Source organism: Coenobita brevimanus, chromosome 80, assembly GCF_032717465.1.
Source record: "Coenobita brevimanus isolate Jiangsu-jjx chromosome 80, ASM3271746v2, whole genome shotgun sequence".
In the NCBI taxonomy this organism is placed as follows: domain Eukaryota; kingdom Metazoa; phylum Arthropoda; class Malacostraca; order Decapoda; family Coenobitidae; genus Coenobita; species Coenobita brevimanus.
Window position 1 is genome coordinate 39,701,380 of NC_137033.1, and position 21,127 is coordinate 39,722,506.

At 41.2% G+C, this 21,127-nt stretch overlaps 1 protein-coding gene across 1 annotated transcript in view; it reads left to right on the forward strand.

Annotated features, from left to right (window-relative positions):
- LOC145409338 (sodium-coupled monocarboxylate transporter 1-like) overlaps positions 1 to 21,127 on the forward strand; it is a 125,413-nt gene that overhangs the window by 42,128 nt on the left and 62,158 nt on the right. Inside the window, exons 4-5 of the mRNA XM_080279809.1 lie at positions 6,206 to 6,394; positions 19,706 to 19,860. Of these exons, the coding sequence (XP_080135935.1) occupies positions 6,206 to 6,394; positions 19,706 to 19,860 (344 nt within the window). The remainder of the gene's footprint in view (positions 1 to 6,205; positions 6,395 to 19,705; positions 19,861 to 21,127) is intronic.

Sequence of the window (21,127 nt, forward strand, 5' to 3'; positions counted from 1 at the left end):
ATGTCTGACCACTACCTGGTGGAGGAAAAGTTAAGAGTAGGTAAGAGATGGGTGAGAGCTAGGAGGGTTAGTGTGGCAGGGAGGTTTTGAAAGTGAGTTGGATAAAAGAGAGAAAATGATAGAGTATCAGGAGAAATTGAAAGATGTGTGGAATGCAGTAAAAGATCAGGAAAATGGCAGTGTGGAGGAGGAATGGCAGTTGTTTAAGAGTGCTGTGGTGGGTCATGCAGAAGAAGTGTGTGGTGTGAGACGTGTGGGTTGTGGTGTAAGAAAAGGAAGTGAATGGTGGTGCGAGGAAGTAAGTATGGCTGTGGCTGAGAAGAGACTAACATATGATGTGTGGCTGCTGAGGAAGGATGAGGTCTCATACGAGAGGTATAAGGAAAAGAGGAATAGGGCGAGAAGGGCTGTGCGTGATGCTAAAGTGGCAGCAGATGAGAGGTGGGGTAGGCGGCTGACTGAGAATTTTCAACAGAATAAGAAAATATTCTGGAAGGAGGTGAAAAGGGTGCGAAAGGGAGAGTCTGGGAAGGAAGAGCGAGTAAAAGCAGAGGATGGAAGGATGTTAATTGAGATGGATGCAGTACGGAAGAGATGGGCAGAGTATTTTGATTGTTAAATGTAGAGGAGGAAAGTGTGGCTGAGATTGTGGTGGATGGAAGGGTGCAAGGAATAAATGTGTTGGGAGAGTTGAATGATCCTTTGATCACGAAGGAGGAAGTGGAGAAGGCAGTAAAGGAGATGAGAACAGGGAAAGCTGTAGGTATGGATGGGTGTGCTGTGGAATGTCTAAAGGGTGGTGGAGTGACTATAGTTGACTCGTTAGTAAGATTGTTGAATGTGTGCTTTGTGAAAGGTATGGTGCCAATTGACTGGGTAAGTGCTTGTGTGGTCCCATTGCATAAAGGCAAGGGTGATAAGTATGAATGTACTAGCTTTAGGGGTATAAGTCTCTTGAGTGTTGTAGGTAAGGTGTATGGTAGAGTGGTAATTATGAGAGTTAGAGAGGGTACAGAGGGAGTGATGGGTGATGAGCAGTGTGGCTTTAGGAGAGGGAGAGGATGAGTGGATCAGGTGTTTGCTTTGAGACAAGTGTGTGAATAGTATTTAGCGAAAGGCAAGGATGTGTTTTGGGCATTCATGGATTTAGAGAAAGCTTATGATAGAACTGATAGGGAGGCTTTGCGAACTGTTTTAAGATTGTATGGACTTGATGGTAGGTTACTAAAAGGGGTGAAGAGTTTTTATGTAAATAGTAGAGCGTGTGGAAGAGTGGGAAATGCTGTGAGTGATTGGTTTCCTGTGAGAGTGGGGCTGCGACAGTGATGTGTGATGTCGTCTTGGTTGTTTAATATTTATATGGATGGTGTTGTAAGGGAGGTGAATGCAAGAGTTTTAGGTGGAGGTCTGAGTCTGGTGAATATTGATGGTGGAGAGTGGAATCTGAAGCAGCTGCTGTTTGCAGATGATACTGCACTGGTGGCTTATTCAGAGGAGAGATTGAGATAGTTGGTAGTGGAGTTTGGAAATGTGTGAGAAAAGATATCATATTTTTCAAAAGGTGCTGCTCACTTTACTATAATTATTTGTAACATTGAAATATAGGACGTAAGTATACAGACACATAGTACCTTGTAGGTCCTCTTTTATTTTCGTTACGTTCTCATAATTATGTTGATAACAGCACAGTATTACACATTATATGCCTTTACAGTATATACTTACCCCTACTTGTTCTAATTGTCTATAAAAACAATCATGACACATCGCTGAGTATGGCGATATACAATGAATTTATGCAGCTCAGAACAGGATGGTAAGCTGTAATAAGAAAAATCAATAGCTTAGAAAAATGTGTTAGGGAGCTTCTTTACCTGCTGACAATACTGACCCTGATGTTTGCACTACGCATCAATGGTGGAGATTTTTAGGATTTCGTGTTTTTCCATGTTTTGCAGTTTTTACAAGAAATGAAGGCATTTCCCACGAAGTTTCTTTTTTTTTTCTTTTTTCTTTTTTTTCTAGACTCTAGGACATTCTTGGGATAATGTATGTGCGTGCACAACTGACGGAGTAATGCTTGTCTGTCAATTAGAGTTTCGAGGAAGAGTAAATGAGGTGAATCCTGAAACAAGGCATTTTCACTGATTACTTCATAGACATGCTCCTTCATCTAAAACTCTCCCACCAAAGTTAAAATTATTACTTACTCGAATCATGTAAATACCATCGAGTCGAGCTCCCTAACATCACGACTCTTCCACTGTGCCAAGACTTTGGAGCAGATGAAGAATTGTTATTCTCCTTCATACCAAGGTTCACTGGTTGTCACAGGGAAATGTAGTATCAAGATAAGAGTCATTGAAAGAGCTTTCCGAATTCTTCATACGTGACAAGACAAAGTCGCTCGAGTTCACAAAGAAATTGTCCGATAACCAGTGTCGTCAGAACCTGGCCTACCTGAAGGACACACTCTTGCGTCTAAACTCTTTAAACTTATCCCTCCAAGCCGGTTTACAACAGTTATTGATTTTATGGACAAAGTATGATCATTCAGCACGAAACTGGAACTGTGGGAAGAAAAGGTAAAAGACGAATATCTTAGCATGTCTCAACACCTTTGTGAGGGACTTGATAAAAGTAAAGGCACTGGACTAGAATTGGTGCACCTTGTGCAAATACCTTTTTCTTCCCTGCGATTGAAGCTGCAGTTTTATCACTTGAAAATGAGCGAGTTAGAATAAAAAATGATTAGAAATCCATTTAATTTTCCTGTGTATCTTCTTTCAGATAACTTGCAAAAGTAATTGTAGGAGTTGGTGGAAAACTCATGCAAAATGAGTTATACCCTGCATATGCTGCTGTAGCTGATGATTCTGTAAGGTCTTTGCTAATGATCCCCAGTACTTATCTATGAGAGCAAAGATTTTCATCACTGTTGAACATGAAACTAACACTGGATGGCTTAATGTGGAGCATGACTTTCAAGCCTATCTAATACTGCTCCTTGAAATGAGAAACTTGTTTGCTCAAAACAGGCACAACCCTCACACTGAAATGAAATACTGGCTGTATGTATGTACAGTATGTTCGTGTTAAATAAGGCGTACGTTGTTGATGTGTATGTATGGCTGTTTGTGCGTAATAGGGCGTGTACTTTGCTCATGTATAATATGTATGGTTGTGTGTAATAATGCGTGTGCGTTTCTGATGTGATGGAGGTATGTTTGGTGGAAGTGAAATAGTTTCTTTTTTGTGTATTGTAGTATCACTCTACACCGATTACGATGTTAATACTTAATTCCTTTATAAAATAATTGCAGTTCCGACTATTTGACAATAATCTCTGTCATACGATTGTATAATGAATTAGGGGTAAAATATTAGCATTCTGTATTCAGTGCCAGATGAATGAGGGTATGGGTAGATGGTCTGGTAACTCAGGGGTTACATGGTGGGAAGATAAGGTTGAGAACCCATGATCTAATTGATGAACAAGATTGTGTTGCTAAATGAAATCAATTTTATTTTGTTTAAATAGCATATTAATAGATTTTAAGTAAGTGACTCCAGAGTCTGGCAATAGATAGAGGGACTCCAGCATCTCTTATTATTTTGATTAAGTCGTATTGTAAATCAGAATATGGTCTTGGCCTGTGGAATAATAAGGGGACATTTATATCAGATGATAGAAAAAATTAAACAGCTTGTTCAAATGCATTTAAAAAGATAATTGGTGTTCCATCATATGCAAGCTTTCATACAGTTGCAGAGCAGTTTAATCAACTCTTGTTTACGCATCATGTTAGTCTCTTTATGGCAAAGTATTTTAAGGGAGTAATTCTATCAATTTCCAGTCGCCACAATCCCACAAAGGGTGGCCAATGTCGTTGAGTTAGTTCTTTTAGGGGGAGGGGCACTAACCCTCCGCCAGCCCTATTGTTGACACGTAGAGAACACTTACAATATGTTTTGGCTATATGGTTAATACTCAGTTTGTAAGTGGTTTCCTGACTTACAGGAAATCGTGAGGCAAGTCACCTGAAAAGGAAAAAAAGTAATACAATTTGACAAGAAAGATGAAAAAAATAGGAAGAGAGGAGGGCAGCCACAGAATGAGAATAATAAAGGAGAAGGAAGAAGTAGGCAGCACTACATCAAGTGAGTGATTGATGGTCGCCACCACCGATAATAATTTTAATCCATTAATTTACCTTAATATAGCAATGCAGACAGAAGTTTATTTATTTGATAATGTACGGACTTTATTCAACAGTGTATGTAGCGTCGACACGAACAGTGAATAATTAGATGTGACACTCTCCAGGATTTGGTTAGTACAAAAACACGAAATGCAAAGGGAACCATTTTTACAATTTACGTCATACATATTTTAAACATGCAACAAAACGTATCTAGTGTATACAGTTACCTCCATCAGTTAATATATATACCGGTATATACATATACGTATCCATCCAATCATCATCCAGTCCTATGCAGCCCTATTAGAAGCGTAGAAGCCCAGGGCTAGGCAAGTTGGTCCTAACATTTAAGATGAGAGCGGCCAGCCTCACTCATTCCTGAGTGGCATTTCGTGAGCAATAAACTTAAACCACGCCAATTGGAGTACCTTAATTATCCACTAAACCACCAGGCGCCGAGTAAACCACCATATATATATATACTCTCTCTCTCTCTCTCTCTCTCTCTCTATACAGTATACATATATATATATATATATATATATATATATACAGTATCTCTCTCTCTCTCTCTCTCTCTCTCTCTCTCTCTCTCTCTCTCTCTCTCTCTCTATATATATATATATATATATATATATATATATATATGGTGGTTTACTCGGCGCCTGGTGGTTTAGTGGATAATTAAGGTACTCCAATTGGCGTGGTTTGAGTTTATTGCTCACGTAATGTCACTCAGGAATGAGTGAGGCTGGCCCCTCTCATCTTAAATGTTAGGACCAACTTGCCTAGCCCTGGGCTTCTACGCTTCTAATAGGGCTGCATAGGACTGGATGATGATTGGATGGATACGTATATGTATATACCGGTATATATATTAACTGATGGAGGTAACTGTATACACTAGATACGTTTTGTTGCATGTTTAAAATATGTATGACGTAAATTGTAAAAATGGTTCCCTTTGCATTTCGTGTTTTTGTACTAACCAAATCCTGGAGAGTGTCACATCTAATTATTCACTGTTCGTGTCGACGCTACATACACTGTTGAATAAAGTCCGTACATTATCAAATAAATAAACTTCTGTCTGCATTGCTATATTAAGGTAAATTAATGGATTAAAATTATTATCGGTGGTGGCGACCATCAATCACTCACTTGATGTAGTGCTGCCTACTTCTTCCTTCTCCTTTATTATTCTCATTCTGTGGCTGCCCTCCTCTCTTCCTATTTCTTTCATCTTTCCTGTCACATTGTATTACTTTTTTTCCCTTTTCAGGTGACTTGCCTCACGATTTCCTGTATGTCAGGAAACCAATATATATATATATATATATATATATATATATATATATATATATATATATATATATATATATATATAATAACATTACATTCATCTGTAGCCAGATAGTTTATAACTTTATAATGTGAATCCTTTTTCCACAATATTGCCATTCCACTTTCTGGCCAACCTGCCATAGCATTGAAAACATTGTCAGTAGTAGTAGTAGCAGCTCCAAGTTGATCACAACCACGACTCTAGTGAACTGCGGACTGAAGTTACCCTTCTGTAATCCACAGTCTTCTCTTGATTGGGATAAGGAGAGGACTAAGGAACATTGCAATAACTAGGCAGCTCTGCTACCTGGCCATGTCGTTGCCACCGCGTGAAAGGCTTCCCTTACCAGCACCATGCTCCGTGGAAAACCCCATAACCTTCATTTTCTGTACATACAGATGTATTTCAACTACGCAACTGAAGTTCTCTTCACTATGCCATTCCTATTCAGTTCTTTTTTTTACATGAATCTATATTAAGGATTTATAAAATCCATTGTGTTTTGTTTCCATTACATAAAGTACTCCGTAACGTTTCTCCCATGACATAAAAGTGGAATAACAAGCTGTCCATGCACAGTCTATCATATCAGTATTTCTTATAGTTTAAAAACCTTTGTTTCTCTGTGTAAGGTTTGCAAAACTATCCTTTTCAGTACATAGAGATGCGTTTCAATTCAGCAACACTGCGGAAGTTATCCTCACTGTGCCACATCCTCAGTCGGTTCTTCTACATGGGTATCTGTTTGTATGCCCCCTCCCTGGCCCTCTCCACCGTCACCAGTCTATCGTCCTGGACGTCCATGCTCATTATGGGATCAATCTGCACCTTTTATATATCAATTGTAAGTTTGAAAATCAATGATATTAATTATTTTTCCAGAGAATTAAGAACTTACAGTATGTTGACATCATCTTCACTTTTGGCTGTAAAACCAGTTGCAGGTGAGACTCTCACAGCACTATGTGCACATGATAACTATTTCCCTTAAAACTCGCTCATTTGTTGGTAGATTTGCATGAAACAAAAAAAAAAAAAAAAAAAAAAAAAATCCGGAGAAGAGCATTACCAAACTTTCTGTACACTTGCTTTGTGCATGTCAAATTTCAGCTTTGGAAAAAATTATGGAAAAAGTTGTATCCAGCAACTGTTTTGAACACAAACATGTAGATATCTTCTGATCTTATCAAGAAACAGTGCTTAGAAATGTTTGTTATAGTTTTCTGATAAAATTAGTTTTTTAATTACTGAAATCCATCAAGAGATAAGCGAGAAGTAACATTTTTATGTCGATAAACTAAATTTTTCAGGACGACCGGTAGGCTACAGGTTAGTTTGAATATCAACTTGAATAACTCAAAAACTATTTATCCTAGCCAAATGAAACTTTGCATGAAGTCAGAACTAATTGAAATGGATTCTTTCTGTACAGTTGAACCTCCTGTGTCAAAAAGTGAATCAATAAGCAGCTTCTGCTATGGGCCATTAGCGGTATCATACAGTACCGGTATCTACAGTATCTTACCGATCGTCAGTAACCTGTGAATTGTAAGACTCCTTCAATACTTTCCTCAACAGCCCTTTTCTTGCATCCAAGACATTCTGTCTTTTTTCCATACATGTTTGCAAGCGTAACTTCTGGTACATACTGTACCTAACAGCATACAGGTGGAAGGCGACGACGATCCAGTGTCCCCACTATAGTTCTCATTTGACGGGCAATATTGGAGGTTTCAGCTTTTCCAATGCTACGAACAAGCTTGGGCTTCCTGGGCATCTTTGTGGATATCAGGAAGTGCGCAGTTATATATGAAACACTGGAAAAATTACGTAAATAGCGGAGAATTGCGAGATACTTCCCAGGTGAGCAAGGTGTTTATTTTATTTAGGTTCTTTATTTATTATTCAGTACTAGCCCTAACACCCTGGGGAACACTGTCGCTGAAGGCCAAGCAGGGATGAGTGCGTGAGAGCAAAGAGTTACATTACACATACATGGCATAAAAGGTATAGAAGTAATTAGCAGTACAAGAGCAGTAATGAACAAAGAGATACAATGACACATACATGGTACAAAGTTGTTGTAGTAACAAGCATTACAAGTTTAGAAATGAGCAGTGGGATACAATGACACACACCCATGTACAGTACATACGTATGCAGAAAGAGGCACATATGCACCCATACATATACATATATATCTATATATATATGTATAGATTCACGCACACGTAGCCATAGACATACTGAATGTACAGAATAGGTACGCATGTATGAAGAGATGGATGTGTGTACAGACGTGCATACATACACTTATGCTGCTTCCACATATGCATGCTGTCCATATATACAGTACATATCCAGGGAGACACACATATAAATACACTCTAAATGGAAATATACATTGTTACATACACACGGAGACAGGTAAACAGAAATGATACTTATTATGAAATTGCACCTAATGTATACATGTGTGGACAACACACACACACACACACACACACACACACACACACACACACACACACACACACACACACGCAAGCTTGCATATATGTATATCAGAAAGTACCAGCATTGTCCTAGCACCAGGGCATTACAATGAAAGGAAGTCAGGGTAAGGGGTGAGAATGTCTTTCAGTACATCAAGATGTGTGATGAAGTAGATACACAAAGCAGAAAACAATAATCCAGGCGGTCTGAAAGGGGCAATATCTGGGCAGTTAACGATGTGATGGGACAATGCTTCATCCATGTGATTGTGACAGAGTTTACATGGCCTGTGTGCGGCCGGTCGGCCAGTGATTTCCCCTGGGAAGCGATACCCCAGGCAAATGCCGGCGACGGCTACATCACAGCGGCGGGTGAGGGTGGGATGCATGCCATAGGTGTGTCTCACGCCACGGTAGGTGTCATAGTACTGGATGGTGACACTAGTGGATGTTCAGTATCGGTACACAGGGCTAGGTCCTCCCTGGGCTCCTCAAGAAGTATTCTCCAGACAATTGTCATGGACACAGAAAGGCGGATGACAGCTAGGGGGAGGTTGTAGGTAGCTCGAGCCAGGTGATCTGCCTGGCCGTGGCAGATATGACCAACATGGGCTGGGATCCAAATGGAGGAAACCGTAAGACCAAGGGCGTGAGCCTGATGGAGGTGGGAGAGAGAAGGAAGTCAAGGGCAGAGCGTATAGCAGAGAGTTCCCACTAGATACTGCTGGCCCAGTTGGGAAGGCGGGGGAGGTGGAGAAATGGGGGGAGCAAAGTTAGTAAAGGTAATGCTAGCAGCTCCCACCCGGCCGTGAGGACTGAACCGTCAGTATACTGTAGATGTGAATAGGATGGGAAGGGTAGGTGCAGGCTACAGAATTTAGGGTTTCGGTGATGCAGAGCTGTGATGGGATTGATAAGCTGTAAGAAACAGTGTCAGGTGTGTAGTGCACAGTAGGAGATGTAAATATCCAGGAAGGGGGCAAAGAGTCAGCAGGGGTGGGAATGACAAGATCAGCATGGATACTGGAGGCATCTCGGCCAGAAAGCTGGAGAGGACAGTTGAGTGCCGAACGAATTCGTTTGAACCAGTATGCCAGGCCTGGCACATAAGTGTGCCGGTTGCGGTCTAGGTAAGTGGTATCTGAGAGAATATCAACCAGCCAGGAGGAAAAGGATGGAGCAGGAGACGGAAATGTGTTCAGACACTGTGTGGCGAAGCAGACTCCAAGCATATGAATGTGATCTGTAATGGGACACAGATTGAGTTCAGGGAACATGATGACCACTCTGGTATACCTAAGGCAGAGAGGAATGAGATGCATCGCCCGATTTTGTACCACTTCAAGTGGTCGGAGCTGTGCTGGAGGAGGGGGGGACGAGAGAAAGAGGGATAGCATGATAATCAAGAAGGGAGAGAATATATAGCAGCTCAACTGATTGTGCGATGGGGATGCAATCCCCATGCGAGTCATAAGTGAGCATGCCAAGGAGTTTAAGTCTGCGATGGAGGCGGTTGCAGATAGTGGAGACATACTGGGAGGGGTTAAAGAAGGAAGAGAGAAGAATTCCGAGATATGTATAATCCTGTACTACCTCAAGATGACAGTCCAGGAGGGTTATGGTTGTGCAACCAAACCTATGAATGAGGGATCGAATAAACAGTTTGGTTTTGCCAGTGTTGATAATCAGCCCACAAGCAGATGCAGCCTGGCTGAACTTAACTAGGAGACACTGAAGAGTGACGGGGGAAGGGGAGTGGATGGAGATATCATCGGCATAGTTTAGGATCAGAGAGGAGCCAGGGATAGGACCTAAAGGACGGAGGAGTCTATTCATGAGAAGAATGAAGAGAAAGGGGCTATAAGCATCCTACCCTCAGGTGTGCCAAGACTGAAGGGTCGGTAATCACTAACTGCCCCACAAACCAGAACCCGAGAGTGGCGATGGGACAGGTAGCTTTCCAGCCAACAGAACAGGCGGTCAGAGACACCCAGGTGGGCAAGTTCGTCAAGGATGACGTCACGGTTTGCGACGTCGAATGCAGCTTTGAGGTCAATGAAGGCTATTCAAAAAGAGGATGTGAGAAAAGTGAGTAATTCAACAAGGCAATGTTGTGTGTTTCGGTCTGGGAGGAAACCAAAGAGATGGGGAGAGAGCTGGTTCTGAAGAATATCGCGAAGCCATGCTGAAAGAATTCTCTCGAGTAGTTTGCATATGCAGGAAGTTAGGGAAAAGGGACAGAAATCAGGGAATAAGGATTAAGGATGGAGATGTTGGTGCTACTGGCCCATTCTGCAGGGAGACTGCCTTCAGATAGACTCATGTTGAAGCGTAAGTAAGGGATTGTCAGGGACATGCGTGATGAGTCTGAGTGTGGCATTGGCGATCTTGTCATCACACAGGGCAGTTGACGTGCCTTGCAACAGTGCAAAGGGAAACTCATCACCGGTGATGAGGTGATCATCGAGGAGAGAGGGCGTGGAGCGTGCCAATGTAATGCATGCTAACCCGTTTGCGCTAGCAGCCGAGAGGCGAGCGTTGATGAAGGGAGGCAGGGATGTCAGCTGAGACTGAATGGACCATTTATGAATTAGGATGTTGGCATATTACACAGGATTGTGGTGGTGAGGGGAGGTGGGAGTGTTGTTTACAATGGTTTGAAGTAGAATTTCCCATTTCCTAAAACCAAGAAATCCATTAGAGAAAACGATTTATTTTGTAGGGCTAACTAAGGAAAATTGATAGAAACTCGTGTGTGTGTGTGTGTGTGTGTGTGTGTGTGTGTGTGTGTGTGTGTGTGTGTGTATGTGTGTGTGTGTGTATGTGTGTGTGTGTGTGTGTGTGTGTGTGTGTGTGTGTGTGTGTGTGTGTGTGTGTGTTGTTCACGCATGCACACATCAAGTGCATGTGCATGTATTGTCCTAATGCTGGGATTTAGAATCAAGAGGTAATTTTATAATGCATTTCGTTTTTGTCTATCTATATACCTGTGTATGTGACTATGTGTATGTAGCCACTTAGGATATATATATATATATATATATATATATATATATATATATATATATCCCTGTCCATATATATATATCATATACATGTGCATGTTGCCTATGTATATGTAGGCCTATGCACGCCTGTACACATACCCATATCTGTATACATGCGTATCCATCCTGTACATGCAGTTTATCAATGGTTACATGTGCTTGACTATATCGCCTACATATATGTGTGGATATATATGTATATGTATGTGTGCATACGTGTCTCTCTCTGCATCCGTATGCACATACGTGTCTTTCTATGTACACTTTACTCATCTCAAAACATGTAATGATAATTATTAATTACTGTAACAACTTTGTACTATGTATGTATCATTGTACGTCTGTTCATTATTGTCCTTGTAATGATAAATATTACTATACCTTCTGTGCCCTAAGATACCATTTTTTTTTCCTAATGCACCCCTCCCTGCTGGCCTTCAAGGGACATGTTCCCCAGAGTGTTGGGGCTTGTACTGAATGGTAATTATAGAACATAAATAAAAACTCATCTCCCGAATTATTTTTCTTGAAGTCTCCCACATCCGGCGTTACCAGCAGCCCCACAACGTCAGTACCCACTGTGAAATGGCGTTTTTATGTACTTTATGATGTGAATTAGACAGAAGTATAGAGGAAACGTATGCATGTCTAGGGTAAACTCAGGAAAAGAGATATAAAATCATCTCTGGAATTATTTCTAAAGGTCTCCAACGTCGCACGCTACTAGCTGCACCACCGCGTCAGTACCCATTATAAAATGACGCCTTTATATACTTCACAGTTTGAGTTAGACAGAAATATGCATTATAATGTAAACAGATATGTTTATTGATCCAGTACTGAAAGACGTTATTTTTAATCGAAAAATATCAGTGAAAGTCCGAGAAAAGACTTGTAGTTTTAAGAAACTTTTAGAATACTGACGAAATTGACAAAAGCTCCAGAAATATCTTGACTTCCAGATAACCTAGATCAGATCATGACTTCATTTTGCAAATAAATTTCGACTCGTCTCGTCCATATTTTATAATGGTGAATTTATTTCAAGTTTTGTTCCTTTAAACCAACAAAGTATAATACATAATAATACGGTTTTTAAAAATCGCCCTCAAACTCGTGTGCAAGTCAAATAACTCATGATGAATCTCACTCTTAAAATTTCGCAAAAACACAGCTTATTTTCTTCAGTCCAGTGACGTATATTTCATTACATTCATGCTACTGTCTGACGCTTGTATTTAAGAATGAAAAATCTTCTCACAGTGACGGGACAAGAAACATTGTCTACTTAATGTAATGGCGTTTGCCAATCTTCTGCTGATGCATGTCCACGGGTTAACCCGCCGCATCCTGGTAATGTATGGATACGTTGCAATGTTTTGTCATGCACAGTTCCGACAATGTGCCAATATGTTTTGCAATTGCGAGGTCCGTCATTTGCACATTTTTCAAATTTTGTGCGTGATTTTTAGTACATATACCCGGGACACCCTCCTCTACCTGCCGCCAGGCGGGAACACAGCCTTACCATGCCTGACCCCCCTCCAGCACGCCATTGTCTCGGCAACTCACCTATTAGCAGCGACCTGGTCAATAAAGGTATGTCGCGCCACGGTATGAAATTCAAGGCGAGAGTGATTCCCCAATCGATGACGACGTGGAGAACAAAGATTACATGGCACCAGAGGAAGAAACAAGCAGAAGTCATGAGGATGTAATGTCGCCAAGGCAGGTGCAGTATGTTGATGTGTTCAGTGAGTGAAACACCGCTTATATCGCCTATATTATTGTATGAAAACCAATACATTCTTGTACTGCATATAAATTCGTACCATTTGAACAAGCATCTACCTAGTCTGAGTGGTTTGCAATAGTTACCACTACCATAGAAAACGAGAAGTCAGCAGCGTGGCTCCAGAGAACACGGTACCAGGTTTTAAAAGGTCACCTGTATAGCCCATCTCTAAGGTCAGGTGAGCACCTTTTTTGTGATTTGCCATTGTTTCTCACAAAACGTAATCGGTCGGGAATGAGAGGGTCACTGGTGACAAACCAGCCGGGACACAGCGAGTTAAAGGGGTTCAGCAGTGTATTATTATTATTATTATTATTATTATTATTATTATTAATGTTGTTTTGTTGTTGTTTCGTTGTTCTTTTTATTTAAATAATAATAATAATAACAACAATAATAATAATAATCATCATCATCATCACCACCATCATCATCATCATCATCTTAATAATAATAATAATTAATCTTCATCATCTAATCCTGTGTTGCCCCATGAGGGGCGTAGTAGCCCAGGGCTAGGCAAGTTGGTCCTGACATTTAAGATGAGAGTGACCAGTCTCACCCATCCCTGAGTAGCATTACGTGAACAATAAACCTCAACCAATCCTTGGATATAAACTTACACAGGCTCAATCCGGCTGGAGCGCCTTAATTACCCAGTGAACCACCAGGCACCATGGTTTGGTTATATGGTTACCACCAAGCATAGTTAATGGTTTCCTGGTGTAGAGGAAACAAATTGGCTTGTCACTCAGTGTACAGTCACCCACAGACAGAAGAGGATGAAAGGAAGGAAAGAAGAAAGGAAGGAAGGAAAGACAGTCACCCGAGAGCAGCTCTACATCAAGTGAGTGAATGGTGATCGCCCCCACCTACAAAAACATCTTAATAATTAGTACATAATAATAATAATAATAATAATAAAAATAATAATAATAATAATAATAATAGTAATAAGAGTAATAATAAGAAGAGTAATAATAATAATAATAATAATAATAATAATAATAATAATAATGATAATTTAACGGTTATTATTATTATTATTATTATTATTATTAACTGTAGTAGTTGTAGTACTAGTGGTATTATTCTTGTTGTTACTGTTATCGTTTCTGTTTTTACTCAACAGACTTATTTACCACAGGTTCGTAACTGTTTCTGTGGGGCTGTCGCAGAGGTACAGTGTGGTACTGTACAAAGATACAACTTCCTTCCTAAGGGAATTTACCACTGGCAAAATATAGTGAAAACTCTGTCTCTGCTACACGCTTTTAACGATAACTTGGCCCAGATTTCCGTTCCATTGCAGCTTATGTGGCTGAGTTGCAGAAGAGATAATGCTTCAGCTTTGTATTCTCAAAATAGACGTACTACGTGACTATCATCACTTACTGGTGTTAATCTATGGATTATTATTATTATTATTATTCTTATTAGAAACTAAATGGAGAGGAGAGAGTGTAAGAGAATGGGAGTATGGATGGGGTATATGTGCAGGAGTAGGTGAGAATGAGTGGGCAAAAGAAAGAATGTGTATTATTGTGAGTAAAAGATGGAAGAAGAACATAAGAGAGTATGGATCAGTTGGGTCAAGGATTGTGTGGGTAAGACTGAAAGTTGGAATACAAATGTGGGCGATTGTGTGCATGTATGCGCCAAGGTAAGATCGTGCAAGCAGAGTGAGAGAAGAGTTCTGGACAAATGTGGAAGTGTGCATGGAGAAGTTTGGAAGGAATGAGAGAGTGTTTTTGATCGGTAATATGAATGGTAAAGTAGGGAATGTGAAGGTGGATGGAACAGTTGGTGAGTGGGGTGTGCCTGCAGAGATAGATGAGAATGGCAGTGCGTTAGTGGACACTTGTGCCGAGAGGGGGTTGGTGATAGCCAATACCCTCTTCAGGCACAAAATGATTAACAGGTATACATGGCGAGTGATGAGAAGAGTGAGTGGTGAACTGAATGAAAGGAAGGCAATGATTGATTATGTGTGTGTGAATGAAAGGATGCGAAGATGCGTAATGGATGCAAGAGCTTATAGAGGTTGGGGGAGTGGATTTCTGACCACTACTTGGTGGTTGCCAGTATCAATATCCAAGCAAGTTGGAGAAATAGAAGAAGGGAAGGACGGGAAGAGGGAGTAGTTGCAAGGAGAGTGGAAAGGTTACAAGAGGATGAGAAAATGGCAGAATATAAGAAAGAAGTAGCGGAATGATTGCGTATATATGAATTGGAGCAGATGGGGGACGTGGAAGGTGTGTGTAGGATATTCACAGAAGAAATATGTGCAGCATGTGATGTGGTGTGTGGGGTGAAGAGAAGACGAAGGAGGGTGCAAGGAACTTTGTGGTGGAATGACGAGGTGGGGCAGGCTGTGGCACAAAAGAAGAAAGCATACAATGAATGGATGAGAAGTAGGGTCGTGGAAGAAGTAGAGAGGCGGAAGAGAGTTATATGTAGAAAGGAAGAGAGAGGTGAAAAGATTAGTAACAGAGAGTAAGAAGAGAGTGGATGAGGAATTTGGAAGGAATTTGAGTGTAAGTGGAGGGACTGTAAGAAAATGTTCTGGAAAGAGGTGAAGAGAGTAAGACAGGGTGGAAGTGACGTTAGCAGGGGAGTGAAAGATAAAAATGGTAGATTACTAGTGGAGAAGGGAGAAAAAGTGAGCAGATGGAGAGAACACTTTAAGGAATTGCTGAACATAGAGGATGGAAGGAATGCAAGTATAAGTGGCTGGGGAATGGCTGGGAGAAGGAGGGAGGTGAGAAGACAGGAAGAAATCAATAGAATAGAAGTTGTGGAAACAATGAAGAAAGTCAAACTGGGGAAAGCCCCAGGAATTGATGGAGTGTGTGGTGAAATTCTGAAGCATGGGGAAGAGTGTCACGAATCAATTCGCGACATTTCCCTTTTGTGAGAAGCCACGAACTATTAGTGGAAAACTCACTGTGTATCGCTCAGCTAACCGTTTCTCCCTCCATTTCGGAGTATACTTTTCAAAACATTCGTCACTTTCAAAAGTGACAGATTTAATGCACGTCACTAAGTGCTCTACTGAGCGATACAATTGTTTCTTTATCGTTCGCCTCTGCTTGCCTAAACCGTTAGCCACGCCTTCCGGTGGCTCGTGTGTCCTGCTTATACATTAGTTGAATTCAGTCTAGTGTTTGCTGTGACGGAGAAAGGTCCTGTGTGCAGCAGTGTAAGAGGTCAGCTAGTACCCACACTCCACTTCACAGTTAATCCAGTCCTCCCACCCCCCGAGTGATACATAGCATTCATCGACCGGTATTTCCTTTTGTATAATCCTAGTTTTAAGAGCTTAGTTAAGGTGTTTTTCCCAGGCGTAAGTATTTAGCTTTTGTGTGAGTGAGTGAGTGCGTCTCATTAATTTGATTTGAATTGTAACGTTAAATTTATTTTTTGTAATCAATAAATCTAACAGTTCCTTTCTTGAGCTCAATGTAAAGTAAAATCTTGTTTCATTTAATCCAAATTAAGCTTATTTTCCATATAGCTCCTAGCTGGCATAAACGTTTGCTTTCATAACTGGTACTTAGACCAGTCTTGTTGTATTAACTTAAAATCCGTTGTGCCAGGAGTTAATGCATCAGCAAGAACCTGATGTTATTATTATTAGTATTAGTTATTTATTGTCAGGGGTGAAGTAACTTTCTCCAGAGGCTGACAGTACAGTAATTCAGCAATTGTGAGTAATTAGTCTCTGCTGTGTACTGTTGAGAAAGTTTTTAAATTCTCGTTCTTAGAGAATCGTTGCACGATTTAGCAAGACAATCATTGTCCCTGCTCTTTAATATTATTGAATATTAATATCAATTTAAATAATATTTAACCATTTATATTCCAAAATTACCGTGATAATATAAAAACCCCGTGACAGAGAGATAGTAGTAGAATGGATGTGGAAGATGTGCAGATTGGCCTGGGAGGAAGGTAGAGTCCCGGAGGATTGGAAATCAGGTATAATTATTCCCTTGTAAAAAGGAAAAGGGAAAAAAGAAGTGTGTCGTAATCATAGGGGCATTTGTCTTCTTAGTGTAATAGGAAAAGTTTATGGTAGGATACTTATTGACAGAGTTAGGGAGAAGAATAGGGAGGCTTTAGGAAGGGGAGAGGTTGTGTAGATCAGATATTCATTCTTAGATCTTTAGTGGTAAAGTTTCGAGAGAAGGGAAAGAAGTTGTATGCGGCTTTCATGGATTTGGAGAAAGCATATGACAGGGTGGATAGACAAGGATTATGGAAAGTATTAAGAATATATGGAGTAGATGGGAAGTTGTTGAATGCTGTGAAGAGTATGTACGATGGTGCTAAGGCTGCAGTGCGTGTGGATGATGAACTGAGTGAATTTTTCTCTTTGAAGGTTGGGTTGAAACAGGGATGTGTCATGTCTCCATGGTTGTTCAATCTGTACATGGATGGGGTAATAAAGGAGGTACAAGGTAGGGCAGTGGATGCTGGAGTGGCCCTGGTGAGAGAGGGTAGTGTTTAGAAACTCCTTGTACTGTTGTTTGCAGATGATACCGTGTTGTTGAGTGAAGACGAAGGGGAGCTGCAAGGCTTGGTGGATGAGTTTGGGAGAGTTTGTAAGAAATGGAATCTAAAGGTGAATGCAGGGAAGAGTAAAATGATGGTCTTTGAGAGAGGTGAAGCCAGTGAATGTACAGTGAGGTTGGATGGTGAGGAAATGGAAAATGTGAGTACGTTTAAGTACTTGAGTAATGTGATGAGTAAGGACGGAAGTTTGGAGGGTGAAGTGCTTGAAAGGGTACAACAAGGAAGAAAGGTTGCTGGTTCCTTGAAAGCAGTGGTAAGAAACAGGGAAGTGAGCATGGAAGTGAAAAAGTTACTGCATGACAGTATTGTGATACCAACTCTAACGTATGAAAATGAAGCTTGGACGTTGTTGGAAGGACACAAGTCAAGAGTGAGAGCAGCGGGAATGAGTTATTTAAGAGGAGCCTGTGGAGTCACATGGAGAGACAGGCTGACAAATGAGGATATATAGGAACGTTGTGGTGTGGTTATGGATGTGATAGCAAGCATTAGGAGGAACACACTGAGGTGGTTTGGCCATGTGGAGAGGATGGAGGGTGAGAGACTGACGAGAAGAGTGTATGTGCGTGAGTTGGAGGGGGGGAGAGGGAGGGGGAGGCCGAGGATGAGATGGAGGGATGGAGTGGAGAGGTATATGAGAGAGGGGGGTGTGAGTTGGGAGCACGGCAGTGAAATGGCGGGGAACAGGGCGACGTGAAGGCGATTTGTTTGTGGCCACCCCGTACGGGATTGAGGTGTCTGGCAATAGATAGATAGATAGATTAGTATTAGTATAAGTATTATCTCCACCAACGAAGTTAGAGGAGTTAATGTATTCACCTACGTTTGTTTGTTTGTCCACACGATTTCTCAATAATTCTCATTGAATTTCAATGAATTTTTGTGGGAGGGTGGGCCATAGGCTAAGAAAAAAAAAAAAAGATTAAACTGTGGGGCTGATCCGGATCCGGATCCGGAAACGTTATTGGCGGAGGTACGGTATGCACTCACTGAGTGAGAGCAGTGGAAATGAGTTACTTGAGAGGAGCATGTGGAGTGACATGGAGGGACAGGTTGACGAATGAAGAAGTGAAGGAACGTTGTGGGGTAGATGTGGATGTGGTTGAAAAGATTAGGAGAAATACACTGAGGTGGTTTGGACATGTGGAGAGGATGGAGAATGAAAGACTGACTAAGAGGGTATATGTAGGTGAGGTGGAGGGGGGGGAGAGGGAGGGGTAGACCGAGGATGAGGTGGAGGGATGGAGTTGAGAGGTATATGAGGGAGGGGGGGGTGAGTTGGGGGGAGGGGAGTCAAATGGTGGGTGACAGAGTGACTTGGAGGCGTTTTGTCTGCGGCCACCCTTTGCGGGATTAGGGCGTCGGGCTATAGATAGATAGATAGATTATTATTATTAATGATATTATTATTATTATTATTATTATTATTATTATTACTACTACTACTACTACTACTACTTAAATATAGGCGCCACGACATAATCTCTCATTATAGCTCAGCATTCATGATGGAGTCATGATAATTTTTGGCCAAGTTAACGTAAAAAGAGTAGTGTGGGTTTCAGATGTATCGATTTTTCCGTTATGTATTTACCCCCTTTATGTAGACTGAGCTTCACAAGGATCGGGACAAGGTTCTTCCCTTTGCGAGGTACTGGGAAATATGAAATTTGGCTCCCGAATGGATGCCTGAAGATAGTAGACCGCAGGAAAACGGTAACTTTAGCCTATAGTCCTTTAGGGTCACGTCGAGATGAGCCTGTTACTGAAGCTAGGTTTACTACTTCTACATCTCACCTACATTACATTGTGGTAGGTTGCCGCGACCATCATCTACTTTGTTGATGAAGTGCTGCCTACTTCTTCCTTAGGTGACCCTACACTGATTGACAAGCTTACTGGTTTCCTGTAACCTAGGAAACCATTTACAACGCTGGGTGGTAACCATATAGCTAAATAACTGAGTGATGTGTAGCCAACTATGGTACCCATGCTAACTAGGTGAAGGGACGCAATAACAGTGTCTCGATCCAGGACACAAACCTCCAAACACATTCCCTTGACTCACAAAAACAAGGAGCTGTCCACCTCAAAGGAACAGCAGTTCACTGCTCGAGATGGCCCTGCAGGGACAGTTGCTAGCCGGATTTTAAAGGGTCTCCTCTGCCAGACAGACCGGGGTTGCTCTACAATTACTCCTGCCATCACAACAGCTGTCCTCACTGTCTCACGTCCTACAGGGTGGCGTGACGGCAGTGGTTTACACAGACGTGGTAGAGACGCTGCTAATGTTGGTGGGTGTGGTGGTGATGGTGGTGACAGTTTGTGGCAGCCTGGGTGGGGTTGGCGTCGTGTGGGACATCGCTCAAAACGGCTCCAGGATTCAATTCTTTGAGTATGTATTATAATGGACAGTCTATAATTATATTTATCTATCTATCTACCGGCAAGCACTTTAATCCTAAGAGAGGCGGCCACAACCGAATCTCCCCCATGTCCCCCTATCGTCTACCATCTGACTGCTCTATCTCCAGCTCATTCCCACTTTCTCATATACTTCTCCATCCCATTCCTCCATCTCATCTTGTGTCTCCCCCTCCTGCTCTCCTCTTCACCTCATTCATCTGCCCTCTCCTTGTCAGTTCCTTATTTTCCGTTTTCTCCATGTCTGAACTATCTCAGAGTATTCACCTAATGTTCTCTGGTACATGTAACATATTTTACGCAGCCTAATTTCTCATGTGTTGCTGGTGCGACTTAGTCTGCTTGTGTGAAGACAGACATTATGTCAGTTTCATAAAATAATCTTAATAAAATCAGATCCTAATACGAAAAAGGTGATGGAAAGTAGGATAGGAAATGGTACAGGGCAGACACTGGTAACGCTGACTCTGCCGTCTGTGCTACACACGAGAAATGGGATGCATAATGCATGGACTGCCTTTTGTTTCGTTTCTTTTTAGTAAACTCTGATCATGCAACTGCTTTTGGTTTAGGCAGGTAAAAATATTTTCTGCTATTCATAATGGAATACTATGTCCCAAATCACTGACCACGTGTCGTTCCTTTCACCTGGCCATTGTTTTGATAGTTCTCTAACTTTTGCGGTCTCCTTTTCCTAATGTGCTGGAGAGGGAAACCTACACGTTTTCGCACCGATATGACATAGTGGTGGAGCTGCGGGTCTTACAACTTCTAAAAATCCCTTCTCGATCCCCCGAAAGGAGGATGGTCGACTAAAGGTTAGCTTTGACTGACGGTTTACCGGGTTCACGTATGAACCCTGGAGTTAGTACTACTGCTATTACACATCCTACTTTTCAGTCACATTAACTTCAGTTATCAGGGTTAGAAAGATGTACTGGCTTAATTTTAGTATGTAGTTGTACAGTACCTGTTTCGAAGCAGAATTAAACATGCTAATAAAAGAAGGTAGGTTATAACTTTATTTAAAAGAACAGCACCTTTACACGATATTGTAATTATAAGAGTTGATTTAAGTACATCCTCACTGATATTTACTGCAATTGTTTAGATTCATGTGTCAACTGCTTTTACCAAGCATGTATAAGAGAAAATTAAATCATCGCAAAAGTCCCTCATTTATCACTCCCTTTGAATGAATCATAGTGGTCTCATTGTGCATTTGGTCTATCCTGAGT